Genomic DNA, 15655 nt, shown 5'->3' on the forward strand with positions numbered 1-15655 from the left:
AGAGCATAGCGAAAAAAAATCGAACAATTTATACAGCAAGTTAGAATAATACACAATACTGCTGAAAAACAAGTCATACTAACTAGGATGCTTAGTTATACATCTCTAGAAGAAAAGTGAACAAACTTCTATAAATAGTTTCAAGAACAAAAAGTAAAGCTACAGCTATAATGTAGCATTGCAATATTAACAGTGTAGATTACACAAAAAGATGCATGTATTTTTCAAAGTCGGGAATGCCACGTTCAGGAAAAACATTTGAAGGCAGTGTATTCCATTCGCTAATGGTTCTCGGAAAGAAGGAGTGTTTGAAAAGGTTAGTACGTGCAAAGTATGGCGTCAGATCATGATTGTGAGCATGTCTGGTTTTCCTAGAAGAGGAGGGAGAGATGTATTTACTGGGATCGATATTAAACTGCCGATTACGAAGCAGGAAAAGAAACTTGAGTCTGGCGATAGCTCTACACTGTTTCAGGAGTGGAATGTTGTTAGTAGCCATAAGTGATGAAGGTGAATCAAGATTCTGATAGGCATTATAGATGAATCTTACCGCTCTCCTCTGGACCATTTCAAGTTTATGAACATCCTTTTTAAAATACGGGTCCCAGGCTACGCATGCGTACTCTAGACGGGGCCGAATAAATGTATTATATGCAAGAAGTTTGATCTGAGATGGCGCGTTTTTTAGTTTGTGTCTAAGAAAACCTAGTTTTCTAGAGGCGGAGAAACAAGCGTCGTCAATATGTTTACTCCACGACAGTCGATTGGTAATATTGACTCCCAAGTATTTAAAACTGCTCACTTCGATCAACGGATTATTATTTAAGATGTAGCGTGATGTAAAAGGGGTAATTTTATTTGAAATACGCATAAAGACTGATTTGCTAATGTTTAACTCCATCGACCAGGTATGGCACCAATCGGAGAGGGAATTTAGGTTGTTCTGCAGGTATTCTTGGTCCCTTTCACTTTTAATTGGCTTATAAAGAATGCAGTCATCTGCAAAAAGCTTTAGGCTTATGGCGGAGGTGTCAACTGATGAAACGATGTCATTGATAAAGATGAGAAACAAGACAGGGCCAAGGACACTTCCCTGTGGAACTCCCGAGGTTACGGGCAGAACCTCAGAGCTGCCGCCCTCGACCTGGACAAACTGTTTCCGGTTGCTAAGGTAGGAGCGGATCCAATTAATTACATTAACGGGTAGACCAATGTTCGAAAGTTTCGTGAGTAGTTTACCATGGCAGACACAGTCGAAAGCTTTTCTAAAATCTAAGAAGATGGCGTCTATTTGGTCGCCTTTATCAAGTGCTATTGCGAAGTCGTGAATTGTGGTGACAAGTTGAGTGGTAGTTGAGAGGCCTTTTCTAAAACCATGCTGGAAAGGAGTCAAAATATTGTTTTCTTCAAGAAATGACATTATGTAATGCGTGATGATGTGCTCAAGAAGTTTACAAGGACCGGAAGTTAATGATATTGGCCGGTAGTTTTCAACATTTAGGCGATCACCTTTTTTAAATACGGGAATAACACGTGCCGTACGCCAATCATCGGGAAGAATGGAATTATGAAACGAAAGACGAAAAAGATGGGTGAGGACGTGCGCGATAGGTTCGGCGTAACGTTGCAGAAATGCGTTAGGTATGCCGTCTGGGCCACCGGAAGATTTAGTCTTAACATTCAGTAACAGCGAAAGGACACCTTCGACAGTTATGAAATCGGCAGATATAGTAGAAAGAGAACTAATGTTTGTGTCAGCATGATCTCCCTGAGTGAATACAGAGTGAAAATACTGATTGAATTGGTTTGCAATTTTGGCTGGATCGTTAACAATACAGCCGTTTACTGATATCTCGGTCGGTGTTTTGTGCACATCACTCAAGTACCGCCAGAATCTATCCGGGTTAGTTTTCAAAAAGTTAGGAAGCGAGTGGTTGAAGTATCTTGCCTTTGCTTCGCTTAGCCGAGTTGCAAGCTGGGCTTTTAACGAGATAAGTCTGCAGGGTATTTTTTTCTTTTTTCTAGCTCGTTTTAGCTTACGGTGCAAATGTATGATGTCTCTAGTAATCCATGGGTTATTTCGGTTTTTCCTAACCTGTTTGCTTGGCACAAACTTATCAGTGCAGTAATGTATCGCAGTTTTTATTTCATTCCAGGCGGTCGACACATCATCAGAAAGATTATCACATAGGAACCACAGATAATCCAAAATGGCCTGGTCATCCGCCTTCGAGTAATCCCTAATGACATGTCTGGTCTCTTGCCGGTGCACTTTGTTTTCACCGATACCAAAGGATAAAAATACTGCTTTATGGTCGGAGATGCCATCTTCAATGGAGACCGTGTATTTGCATACATTGGAACTTAAAAAGACTAGGTCGAGTGTAGAACGGGCGTTTCCAGCCTCTCTAGTGCACTCATTAACAATCTGCACAAGATCACACATCAAGGCAATGTCAGCGAGAGGGTTTAACGTCGTTACATCAGATCCAGAGCGTGGAACGCGCCAGTCAACATTGGGCAAGTTAAAATCACCTGCAAGAATCAGACGATCATTTTTGAACGCGCACATGTGGTCATATAGCTTAGACAGATATTCGTGTGTTGAAGAGGGTGGTCTGTAGATGGCACACACGGTGAAGTAATGGCCCCAGCAGCTTACTTTAAGGAATAAACTTTCGTGCTCAGGAATCTGTTGAAGGGGCCGAGCACTAATACCATCTTTGAGAACTATTGCTACACCACCACCTCTTGTTGGCCGGTCACGTCTGAAGATTTGATATCTCGGAGGAATTAGTACTGAATCATCTATACCTTCGTGCAGCCAGGTTTCTGTGATTATTGTAATGTGAGGATCGTAGGTGAGTAGAAGGTACTCGAGCTTGTCAACTTTATTAGACAGGCTTTGCGCGTTTACGTTAAGCAATCTCACATTTTTTGCCACAGACTGTCGAGAGGGTCAATCAGAACCTGTAGCTTGCGGATGAAGTGCTACACGCGCATTTTTTGCTTCATCCCAGCCAAAAAGTTTGCCATCAATTTTGATTTTGTCGTGAATAAGAGTAACGCGTTTCCTGCTGTCGCGTTCAGCTTTTGCACTTTCCCAAAGCAGGCGGCGCTTGCGCAGCGTGCACTGGCTATAATCATTTTGCACATAAATATTGGAGCCCTTCAATTTATTTGAATTCTTTAAGACTTCTTGTTTCTCCTGATAATCTTGAAAGTAGGCTATGACAGGCCTACGACTACCTTCGCGGCCAAGACGGTGAATGCGGGCTATGGACTTGCACTTCACTCCCAATGTTTTCTCGAATATATCGGTTACAACAACAGTTCGAAGAACCGTGTCATTTTCATTTGTGTTTTCGAGAACACCATGAATGATAAGGTTTGCCCGACGGCTTCGGTCTTCGAGATCAGTTAACTTGGAGCTCTGCCATGACAGCACAGTTTCTAAGGAAGCTGCAACTGGTGCCAATAAGCATAGCTTTTACAAGGCTTTTACATGGGCCATATACTTCATAAAATTTAGCTTCAGGGACCTGTGCCAGAACAATTGGCTTGTTTTTAGTGTCCCTAAATGCCCTCATGGAGGTTGTTACATTGGGGGATTAGTACAGTAACATGGGAACCAGAATGGGTAAACAGTCATAGTAGGTGAGTGAAATCTAAATGACAAGAGCAATTATAAACAGTACACAGCACAGTTCTGCAGGGAGTCAATACTCTAAATATGGTAGGCCATAGCTACTATACAGTGAAAGCTCATTAACGTAAAATTTAGTGAGGATGCGTGCAGAGTTTTATTTAAATTAAATTCAAACTGGCGAAATTGGGAAACTAGTGGAAGCAACTTTGCCGCCAAGTATGAAGTGTACGGCACAACCTTCATGAGCAAGTGGTGTAGAACGTATACCGCGTGACTACCTGCGTCCGCTGCCGCCGCTGCTAGGATGACAAACGCTTCCTCGCCAGCTGTGTCCTCGTAGCTGTGTCCCAGCAGCGAAAGCGGCAAGCTGCGTTGGACTACCCTGCGGATGTTACTCTGCTTGCTAATGAGTTGAAGTGGAAACTTGAGTACCAGTGCGCAAATTGGCAGGCTGAAACGAGTGATGAACGGGTACTTCAACGAGCTAAACGTTGGGAGACGAATGCAGATAGATGACAGCGACGAGCTTTAGGGGCGTTGGACTTCGGAAACTGATGAAACGACGGTACTGAGTGCTTGCAGTACGGCACGTTCAATTAGCCATATCGTTCGGTTAACAAAGTGTGCCTGCATAACTGGGCTTAGCCGAGCTAAGCTACGTCATAAGGCCTGTTCAGGTGGGTGATTTGAAGTGCACTAACGCCGTGTGGACCACTAAAACGTGATTTTCTTTCAAAATAAGCATTTCCTTGGCACGAAACAAGCACTACGAGGTTTCTGGAATGCTATTGCAACAATCAATGTCGACTTAATATTTGCCTTTAGTGTCCCTTTAATGTATGGCATTCTATAGGGCCATGCCACTTTGTTTCAATTACCAAAAAAAAAAAATGAATACGTGAGTTGTAAATTAATGAGCTTTCCTGCATTTGGCATTTTGGCATTTAAACTCCTTTGAGCACAGCATCCTGCCATGGAACACACCCTACGGCACTGCTAAAGTATTCCGAATACAGGTCCCGAACATACCTTGCCATATTGGCAAAGTTGTGGGCCTTCGTGCGAGCCAGTTGCAAAGGTGTCTGCACGAGCTGCTGTCGCCACTGGCCACCCCGTCGCTGTCCAAGGGAGTTGAGAGAATCTGCGTAGCCTCGACCGCAGTAAGAGTCCTCACTCCCTGTGTGTGCATCCATGAGGAAATTGTGCAGCACACAAAGAGCCTTCACATTCCACTCGGCATTTTCTGGGCTCTCTCCCATGGTCCTCTCGAGGATCCTCCACCTCGTAACAAGAATTCCAAATGCATTCTCTGCACACCTCCTGCGTAACGCAAGGAATGTTTCCAGAATATTGTGAGCAATTATTAAAGCTAGAAAACATTGGATGTGAGCTTTACTGAACTCTGGCTGTGCAAAACACCAATTTAGACAGGAGTGTGCATGGAGCACCAAGGTACAGTCAACCACAAAAGTTTACGGACCACACGAGCGCGTGGCCAAGAGCCTCTTCGCGACATTTCCGCTACGTCATTGCGTCCCAGACCATGGGACGCAATGGGAGTGCACACTTCATGAAATTTCTGTGTACCATAGGACATTTAGCATTCAGTGACGCTGAACAACATCTGCATGGCATGCACTCACTTCATGGCCAAGTCTGGCCTGTCCCCTAAAAAAGATTGCTGGCTGAGCCACAGTTTCAGTTCGTGAACCCTTCAAAGAAGTGAAACAGTGATTTAGAGTATAAGTGATTTGGATAGCATCGGCACATTGTCATAAGAAAATTGTTCTTCTTCCTAACAAAGTCAACATAATAGTAGTGATAGGAAAAATGTGTACCAGCGTGTTAAATCACTGACAACAACACAGAAGACTAGGATAATCTGAAATTTCATGGGATATTCAATCAAAATGTCGGAAATATTGTGAAAACAAATTAGCTGAAAACCAAGTACGAGCAGTTTCGTATTTATACTACTTGTACATTGTGTTGACACTGTAACACAGATATATATCTCGAGACTGGGACATGTTCTGGGATTGCAGCTGTAGTAATAATGCAGCATAAGATTACGTGAACTCACCGTGCTCTGCTCAAGCGGTAGTTAAACACTCTTTTGCTTGGGTCAAGTCCACGTCCCGGATAGGGCCTCAAAAAATCCGTTCTCAATTGGAACGCCTCGTCCCCAACGAACACACAAGGGGCTGGCAGTGTTGTGCTTGGAAGAGGGAGATCCCTCGGAAGCAGTAGCTCTCCTCGTTCAAGCTTCTTGCCAAACTTCGACTGTTCCAGCACACCTCCGTCACTTTGCTTCCCATAGGCCCCCACATCAATCATAATAAATTTATAATTGCTGTCCACCACCGCCAGGAGAACAATGGAGTATGTGCCCTGCAATAAACAAGTTGTCGCAGGAATGTAGCAGAATGTGCAAGCAGATTGGTACTTTTTTCAGGTTTAGTGCTCTATAGCTGTTACAGCCCTTGTTCCAGGATCTCGACCATAAAGAATAACATTTTGCAGCTGTTTTAAAACATCACATTAGTAGGATGTAGTGTTTCAAATGTTTTAAATACCTGTACATTACTTTCCGATTATGCCACGGGGTTGTTTTACCACTGTAAACACTTTGTTCTTGTGAAACTATACAGAACATCATTTTCACAGCATTGCGGACGAGTATTATACAACCAGCTGCCCTACCTAATAATGCAGATATGAGTACAATTTTGATAATCCTAAATAACAGTATTTGATATTACAACGTTCAAGGTATTTCGGGCTCACAAATGAATTTTGCAATCTTAAAACAGCACTGCAGGTTATACACACCTTGTAGTTGAAGAACATACTTCCAGAATTCTTCGGGCATTTTATCTGGACATGTTTACCATCCACGGCACCGAGGCAGTTGGGAAATTGCCACGCGCGGCCGAAACCCTCGGCAGCATGCAGCCATGTTTCCGTGGTAGGCTTCTGAAATGTCAGAAAAAAAGGATTGCTTAGATCACAAGGATGCCCCTACAGTGGTGGTTAGCATCGCACATCAGCAAAATTTAAACGCAGCAATGCACTTTTGATTTATTATGAGCATAAGGTCAATCATCTTTTTAACGGGACTGTGTACCGTCCGTTATCACCATTCTGTTTTTGTCGCCATATAAAGCATAGTGTAAACGCGAAAAGATACACCGAGACAGAAAGGAACACAGCTTACTTGACGTTTCGGCCCCCATATGGGAGCATTGTTGACAATAAAAGCCACAAAGATGGCACAGCGTATTTAAGTACGCCTAAGTACGTGACATAAGCAGCGGTAGTACATTGTCGGAAGCGTCCCATCACTCCTGTTCTGCGTGTGCGCAGTCGTCTGTATATGCAGGGATTCCAGGTGTAGGCATGATGCAAGCTTCTTTTCTTTGCCCAGAACACGTGCACTTGACCAGTCAATTTCGTGGCCTGTAGATTCGAGGCAACGTGCCGTTTTCTGACGTCATATTCGTGTTGTTTGACTCTCTTCTTGAGGTCGCCGTGGAGGGGGGGGGGGGGGGAGGGTGCCATGATCTTCCCCACACAAGCTCTTTCACAGGAAGTTCTTGATAAAAATATCTCGTGTGAGTCGCGTATTTCATAAAAATGTCTTTACTGGATTGAAATCCTTGATCACTCGTATTTGAAGGAACAAGATCAAAAGGCATATCGTAGAGCACCGATTGTGTGAGAAATTGGTGTTAAAAAGCGTTGACACCAGGATAAAAAACTAATTTTACGCGAACGGACTCATGAGTCAACTCGCTCAGACTCACTCACACTCAGATCGAGCCGTGAGTCTGAGTGAGTCCGGCTGAGTAATATTTTGGCGAGTCTGAGTCCGAGTGAGTCCGGCTTGAGTAATATTTTGGCGAGTCTGAGTCCGAGTGAGTCCGGTTGAGGAAAACTTTAGTGCGTCTGAATGAGCCCTAGGCGGAAAATACATTATTTGAGTGAGTCTGAGTGAGCTCCACTTTTTTTGCCGACCTATGTTCCCTTACTGAGGTAATAAATGTTTCATTGTTTGGGCGAAATGATAGTCTATAAACAAACAGCATCACGACACAACAAGTGCATGCCCAAGGCAGGCCCCGCATTAGTTGAGGCAGACGAACTCAAAGGCGGCGCCAGCAGCACCACTAGACGCTGTCTTTCAACACACACACACACAAAAGGCAAAAGCTACTACTACTAGAGAAGCTGCCTAAAATGCGTAAAATGCAATTTCAAGTAGCACATTTGTTTTCAAGCAAACAAATATAAGTCTATCTGTATGGGTGTTTTAGCACCACCGATCCGCTGACCCACATCGTGGATGGGTGATACTAGCGGTAATTTTTTTCACCACTTTAAGAGACAAAGATATCTATCCTTGCTTACGGGACAAAAGCGTGCTTGTTGTCAAACAATCTTTTCATTTTCATCACAATCAAAAAAATCTTTCCGTGCGGTCGCAGGCCATCATTACATATTTTATTTGTGCCTGATTTGCCATGTTCCCGAAAAAAATATAGATTTTCTCAACTTTATTGAATTTTTCTCTCCCAAAAAACTCTAAAAAAGTTGATACACATAAAAAGTCGTTATTTTTACAGTTACATCACTACATCAGATTGCCACGAATACAATTTCATTGAATGCATCCCATAAACGTCCTTTGAAAAGAAATTGTTCTTTGAAGCCCTCTTATCGCAGTCGGAGCGAAGCTACAAACTCTCATCAATAGGTGGCAAAAGGTGGGAAAGCAGAATGAGTTTTGAACTGCAATAAAAATGTGGAAATTTTTTTAGCCGTATTTATAATGGTCGGAAAATCGCTGGTTGATTTCGCATGGAATGACCTTAGTGGAAGCCCAGACCAAGTGAGTGACCAAGAAGGCCAACTGTCTTAAGCACTCTACAGAATCATTAAGGATTATCTGTAACTAATTTGCCAGAAAGTATACTCACGGCCATGTACAGTGGCTGCAGCCTGTTCCAAAGGGCACGGCTTGTGACCTTCACAGCCATTCGTGCCGTGGATATGCCAACACGGAATGCTAGAGCAATATCCTGCATCAGGTCTCCAGACGACAGGTACCTGTAGCACAAAAATATTTATCAATAGTAAGAGCATGTAGCGGACACCTTGAAAACACTTTGGTTGAGAGACCAAGTGCTTTTCTTCTGTATTATAGTTGGTCTGCTGATCAACTCGCATACACACAGGTAACAATGCATACATCAGGGTCAGAAGCAACATCAAGTTACGAAAAAAGCATCTACCTCACCATGGTTTCCATGTGCGGTGATGTGATTGACTGAAGCTATTTCGGCGCAACTTCTGGAGAAGCTAAAATCTCACTTTGGAGCAGCATAACTTTGGAGCAGTTATGCTGCTCCATAACTTTGGAGCTGCATACATGCGCACTCTTACTGTAATTAATGCAATCAATCAAGTAAAAGACTTGCGTCCTGCAAAAACTTGTAGTTGCCGCAAGAGTTGCTTCTCTCTAACTGAACAACATTTCTCTAAAAGTTATGCATCCACAACTGTTGCAAGACTGCTTTACTGAAATTCATAATGTTATCCTGCAGTATGGTCTAGCAGCAGCATAAAATTTTACATAATTCTTTGAGCCACATTGTGTCCTGACAGACCAAACATTCAAAGCACGATAGTGGCGCTTATCTTCAGCGATAATGTTGGCTTTGCATATGTATGCTTAATTGTACATTTGACATCAGTTACTGGTGCATATAGATTGTAGAAAATATGTACAGCTCTATCGTGTCATGCATGCAACCCTATTGGAATCGCCGATACGATTTGGAAAGTTTCCACACGTGGGAATATGTGTTGTGCCATGCCATAACAAGTACCATTTGTACGAAGAAGAGAAAAAGTACCCATATCACCATGTTACCTCAGTGTCATGGCCAATCGCTCAGCAGGGCTTATGGGCTCTCTCACGACGTGCTTTCTCTCAAGGTCTTGCTTCAAGAGACTTAAGAGAAAGTCGAACTGCTGCGGCATCATGCGGTAATACTTATGAAAGTATTCTACATCCCCTTGTCGCATTCTCTGCATCTGGGTAAAAAGAAATGCTTTTCAGCTATTGCAGAACATTTTCTCAAGCAAGTGAAGTTTCAAGGTCAATGAGACCAATTTCAAGAAAAGAAAATGCGTTACACTTTTAAGACATACAAAATTGATTACAGTGAACCTTAATTTCTTCAAGTTACCCCTAAAAGCCCACGTGTTGAGGGTATCACATAGGGGGTGTCCAGTACAAATAAAGGCATGAACAAAATCCATATCTCCTAAGCCCTTAACCTATGTGTGCGTCAGACCTCCCCGGTGGATGAACTCGTCATGTATAGGTTGCATTGCCGAAGCTTTGTGACAAGTTTACGCTCACCTAGCCGGTGACCATTCGCTGGTTGAAACAGTGCCGCGGCCCTTATGGAAAATCATGCCCATTTTATGACACCACAATCCACAATGGGACAGTTACACACTTGCTGTGGACTTGCCCAGATCTGCAATTAAGTCACTTCACCACCCCCGTGCAATAAGCCTCAGGCATGGCCGACCGCCCAAACTTGGTCTTTGGATCCATCAGCCCTGTTATTGTTCGCTGCTAGACTTTCTGCACGAGTCCAATTTGTTCATGTATTTTCTGACACCATATTTTATTATGCCTAACTGTAAACTATCGAAATAAAAAAAATTAGCAAGATACAAGAAATGAAAATAACTATTTACATGTTACATGAAAAACACACAAATGTAAATTAAGTGACTGCTTGGTGGCAGATATGGTGAAGCGCAGTCAAACGAAAGTACAAAGTTTGGTGATAAAGAAATTTGAGGAGCTATTCCACTCTGCAACGGTGGATGACACCTCTGTGCATAGGTCGGCAAACTCACTCATGAGTCGACTCACTCAGACTGAGCCGTGAGTCTGACTCCGAGTGGGGCCTAAGCACAAAATATATTTCTTGAGCGAGTCTGAGTGAGCTCCCATTTTTTTGCCGATCTATGCCGTGCTAAACACAAACCAGAATTTTGAACCACACCTATACACACACCTTACAACTAAATCCATATGTCTGTCCAGAAAGTCCTGTTTGAATTTCGCCTATGCTCCTCTAAACTTTTCCATTTGAGCAGCATGTGTCTTTATGCCGTGACATGCATCGTCTTGTCTGGCTTGCTGCATACAGTTGGCATTTTGTGTTACCTTCCTTATTTTCAGTGACCCAGTGGTGGGTAGTGTGTATTGCCCAATTTCTGTTGCACATACACGCGTTAGGGCTTTTTGCACACAAACAGAAGGACAAATACCCTAACCATGTACAGGTTGGCTGTAAAAATAAAAGTACAAAGCCAAAGTAAAGTGAGCAGAACATACTCAATGGCAATATTAATCACAAGTGGTTGATTCGAAGATATCATAAACAGGGTCTTGAAATGTTCTCATGTTAGTGTCTGCAGCGATGTGTGGCGGCAACTAGTTCCAATGGTTTGATGTGCGCGGTATGAATTATTTGGCATCGTGCTTACAATGGCAAATTATCTCTTTACCATGCTAGGATGGTTTCGTCAACAAAAGATAGCGGCTGGTTGCAGGAAAAGTCGTCACGGAGAGATGGGTGACGGTAGTTTATGAAACAGTTATGAGCGGTCAAGTATACGGCGCTATTTTTTAAAGCCCTGAGACTAGCGAAAGGTCAGTATTCTAAGTAGAAGTGATTAGCACGGTTTTGAAGGGCTTAGAAGTCATTAATAATATAGCTTTCATAATACCACCACTTTCGTTCACTGTGTCAGAAAATTACATAGTTATCACGCGATTAATCACGTCTATCTTCCTTTTTCGGTCACAGTAACAAAAAGAAATGCTACTTACCGTCCGTAAATACTCGCTTTCAGCGTGGCGCTTCATCCAAGACGGCCTCACCCACCACTGGCGCTTTTGTTCTCGTTGTATCTTTTGAATTAATAGAACCTTCTTTTTCAAGAGGAGCAGCCTTCTGCGGCGGTCAAGGTGCAGCATCGTGGAAATAGAGCACGTCGCTTCTTTGCTTGACGCCACACAGAACAACAAGCGTACTGTAAACAAGCAGCTGCCACTTTGACCGCCGTTGCCAACAGTTCGACATGCAGACTTCCAGTTTTGGATAATACTTATTCTGTGCTTGTTGAATATAGTTATAACAATCGCACATAACAAGTTGTAACTGTAGTTGCTAACTATAAGTGCGAGTATTGTTTTCAACGAAAAAAAAAAACGTTTTTGTTGAACAAGTCTTCGAAGCCAAACCGGCGAAGATAGAAAGTGGCCAAGCAACCATGACACCTCTACATCGTGGGCGGAGCTTCAGAATACGACGCACCTCACAGCCGCGGTACCATGTGTCCCAAATCGTCGCATGCGGCAAATCGGACTGCGATGCGCCGCACGGCAAATCGCATCCGAATTCGCACCATGTGTCCAGCGCTTTACGGTCGAAAAGTCCTTGCAGGATCTGCTTTCCCGAAAAGGAACATTGCCGGGAAGTAGATATTCCTTTGTCGTGTGTTACTGCACATGATCGCCTTTCCGCAAGCTGTCCTCCCACGTAAAGGGAGTGCCCTTGTGTCAGGCTACAAAACGATGAAATGACCGCGTGCCGCGCGGGCTGGGAACGAAGACATCACTCCGTTTCAATGAGAAAATCGCAGGTGCAGGATGCACGCGACATCTCTTTAGACACAAAAATGTTCCAAAAGACGGGTGAATACATGTTTGTAAAAGGTTTACTCCAATACAACAAAACAATTGTTAACAAAGTGACAGACGTTCCGCCACCTCTGTTGTGCCATTGCCTTGCCGGCCCCGACCGCCGACGCCAGTCACCGTTCTCCTATACGCTTCTCAGATAATTAGTAACATTTTCTGAGTCGGATGGAGGGGAGAAACAATAGCGCTCCGCGCACCTGCGGTGTCGCCGTGCAGATCCTCTCACCATTCTTGGCTTATCCCGTCCGCCAACGAGCCGCCAATTCGTGAGCGCCTCTAGCACTGCGCTCATGTGTTGCTTTCCAGCTTCTGATGGCCTAACAATAATTAAGTTTACTCTATCGGCAACATATGACACAAAAGTAAGCCATTGACATCTAAAGAAAGCTGTCATACGTGCTACCGATGGTCGAACAACTCAAACTGCAGTTGTTCTCCATCTCGTGCAACACTTGTGTGAGCCGGCTGTGAACAGAAGTGTGTCCAAGTCCTGCCCTTTATTAAAGCATCGCTTTAAAATACTGTACTCTTGTGCGTCCGCAGATGTAATATTCAACGCAAGCTGCGCGTTTATCACGATATTTAACGGCTGCGGGCAAAACAGCAGGGAAAAAAATACATGCGTGCTGTATAGATGGCGCTCACTGCAAAATTGCCGGCAGAGTTTTCGTTGTATAGTATGGCTTTTGTTGGCACTTAACAGCCTTGAACTTTCACAGTGATGCATTCCTTCTCTCGTCCGTGCTCTGAGCGTAGTTTGGCGCGCAAGCGGGGCTCATCCGCAGTCGAAGCGGCACTGATGTAATGTGAGCGCCCGCAGCATCGAGCGGCCGCTGCTGCGGGTTTGTCGAGCGGCTGATTGCAAGGCAAAGCTTGTTGAACCGGGACACCTGGCTGCGCATTTGTTGGTGCCGAGCTGCTGCTTTGTGACTATGTCGCGTACAATTATTTTTAACAACTTATATCCTATTTTCAGCACATAACGTACAGCGCGGCCGCTAGGCTGACGTGGTCACATTTGACACATTATAACTTGTTAGCAACCAAAATAATACAACGTGTTTTTTTTTATGCAGAATGGTAGATGCCGTCCTTGACTTCAATCAGAGGAATCTAAAAAAAATTAAAAATGGCGTTTTTGAGAAAACTGTTTTGAAACTTCGCCGTTTTTGGTGAAACACGTTTCAGCTCAGTTATCGAATAAAACGGAGTGCGATAAAACCACGGGCATTATTTTAGAAGAGAGCGAAAATATCGAAGTTAATATGTACCAGTTTTTATTATCCTCACTATAACTTGTTTGCAGCAATAAATTCCTGAAATACAGGTATTTTGTGCGATTTGCCATGTTTGTGATTTTTTTCTTCAAAAGTTCTTCGACCAAGCAAGGCAAGTAATAGACTCATAACATTGTATTTCACTTTTTTTTTTTTTAGGGGAATAAATAGTGTGACCAGGAAGTGCACCGCTTTTTCCCTAGGTGCGCTCAAAATTCAGAAATGGCGAAATTGGCGGAAAAGTGTTTTTTGCGGCCAAAACTTATAATTTTTTTTTCAGGCGAAAATTTTTTTTTTTCGCAGAACTAACTTCGAAACCATTGTTCTGGGTCTAATGCCCTGGCCTACAGTTAATTTCATCAAAATCGGGAATGGTGACCGGGACCTCGTGTTCGATCTTATCTGGACACACCCTATACTTATTAAGAAAATAAAAACAAAAAAAATCGGCAGATCCAGGGGCGTCAGGGGGGGGGGTCAACCATACTTTATGTATGTTTGTGTGTGCGTTTGTATGTGTGCGTGTATATATACGCAAGCAAAACTGAAAATTTTCGGGGGGGGGGGGAGGGTTGTACCTCCCATCCCTCCCCCCTTCCTGGCTACGCCCCTGGGCAGATCCCACGCATTGTGGGAATCGGTTTCATGCGAAGCAGTCAGCCAGGAGCTATGCTGCATTTTTTGTCTTTGAGCCAAACGTTACGGGGTGGATCGACGTGTTTTTGGAAATAGAGTAGTTGTGTGAACATCGTTGTCTTACCAGGCACGTCGACTATACTGACGTTTAAGGTTAGAGCACAGACGTCAGTTTTATCAAAACGAAGTGCACGCTACGGTGCGATAATATGAATATCATACGTAACGTTCGTTAGCATATTCATGACCCCAGCCTGAACACAAGTGTGGACCTGACCCCACTTGTGTTCAGGCTGGGGTCCGGAATACCCCTTGCAAGTGTCCCACCTTGAGATTTATCTTTCAAACATGACATGTCCTGACGACTATGCTAGCAGAATGCATATATTGATCTCCTAGGTGGTCATCACTCATACTGTAGAGAATACTTCGTATTCAACTTTTTTAACGCGTGTTTATTTTTGCGTTCGACACCCCTCGGCTGTGTAAGACCGCCGTTCGACCGGTTTCCGAAACGGCTCAGTAGCACAATACAATTTAGTGAATCCCATGCTCGTGTTCTTTTTATTATTTCAAAGCATGCTTTTAATTTTTATTTCACAAATAAAACTTAGATTTATAAAAAAAATGGCCACCATGGCAAGGTCGTCGGGTCAACGCTGCCGCGGCCGGATTTTCTTAACGCTCTCGCGTTTAAATTACCAATGTCTGTTCTCGTCGTTCCTGGGTATATAAAATTTCAATCACCTGTGGCGCATACCCGCATACCGCGGTCCGTGGTATACGGGTATGTGCCACATGGGACTGGGGGAAAGGGTTTCATGACGTGATAGAATTTACACATTATTCATGTCCTGATCAAACAGCCATGTTCGTCGTACTCTCATGCCCTCCTATGCCACTATACCAAGTTAATGAGGCGACCAGGAGAGCACCCAGACGTAGGCGGATAGATAGATAGATAGATAGATAGATAGATAGATAGATAGATAGATAGATAGATAGATAGATAGATAGATAGATAGATAGATAGATAGATAGATAGATAGATAGATAGATAGATAGATAGATAGATAGATAGATAGATACGGTCAAAGTGATTCTGGTTCGCTAAAAAAAGGGTTTACAAGCGGAGCGAAAGAGAGAGAGATAGGTAGAGGAAAGACAGGGAGGTTAACCAGGAATATATATACTCCGGTTGGCTACCCTGTACTGGGGAAGGGAAAGGGGGTACGATAGAATGAAAGAGAAGGACAGAGTCGGTAACGACACTACAAAGTCACTGCGCGAAGTTGC

The 15655-nt window shown here is 43.5% G+C and overlaps 1 protein-coding gene across 1 annotated transcript; it reads right to left on the reverse strand.

The window, feature by feature from the left end:
- Positions 1-2126: 2126 nt before the first annotated feature.
- On the reverse strand, positions 2127-9872 carry LOC119402434 (uncharacterized). Its single transcript, XM_037669587.2, has 5 exons — positions 9585-9872; positions 8629-8758; positions 6482-6625; positions 5733-6040; positions 2127-4969 (listed from the first exon to the last, which is right to left on the reverse strand). Exons 1-5 carry the CDS (start codon positions 9746-9748, stop codon positions 4594-4596), a joined length of 1122 nt encoding a protein of 373 aa, XP_037525515.1. The 5' UTR covers positions 9749-9872; the 3' UTR covers positions 2127-4593.
- Positions 9873-15655: the final 5783 nt, after the last annotated feature.

The sequence above is a fragment of the Rhipicephalus sanguineus genome, chromosome 1 (genome assembly GCF_013339695.2).
Source record: "Rhipicephalus sanguineus isolate Rsan-2018 chromosome 1, BIME_Rsan_1.4, whole genome shotgun sequence".
Classification (NCBI taxonomy): Eukaryota; Metazoa; Arthropoda; class Arachnida; order Ixodida; family Ixodidae; genus Rhipicephalus; species Rhipicephalus sanguineus.

Coding starts and splice junctions, on each gene's coding strand:
- LOC119402434 (XM_037669587.2), bottom strand. CDS start 9,748: ATGCAGAGAATGCGACAAGGGGATGTAGAATACTTTCATAAGTATTAC. Junction 8,759..9,584: donor CGATTGGCCATGACACTGAG/GTAACATGGTGA, acceptor TTTGTGCTACAG/GTACCTGTCGTCTGGAGACC. Junction 4,970..5,732: donor TACCGCTTGAGCAGAGCACG/GTGAGTTCACGT, acceptor TGCGTTACGCAG/GAGGTGTGCAGAGAATGCAT.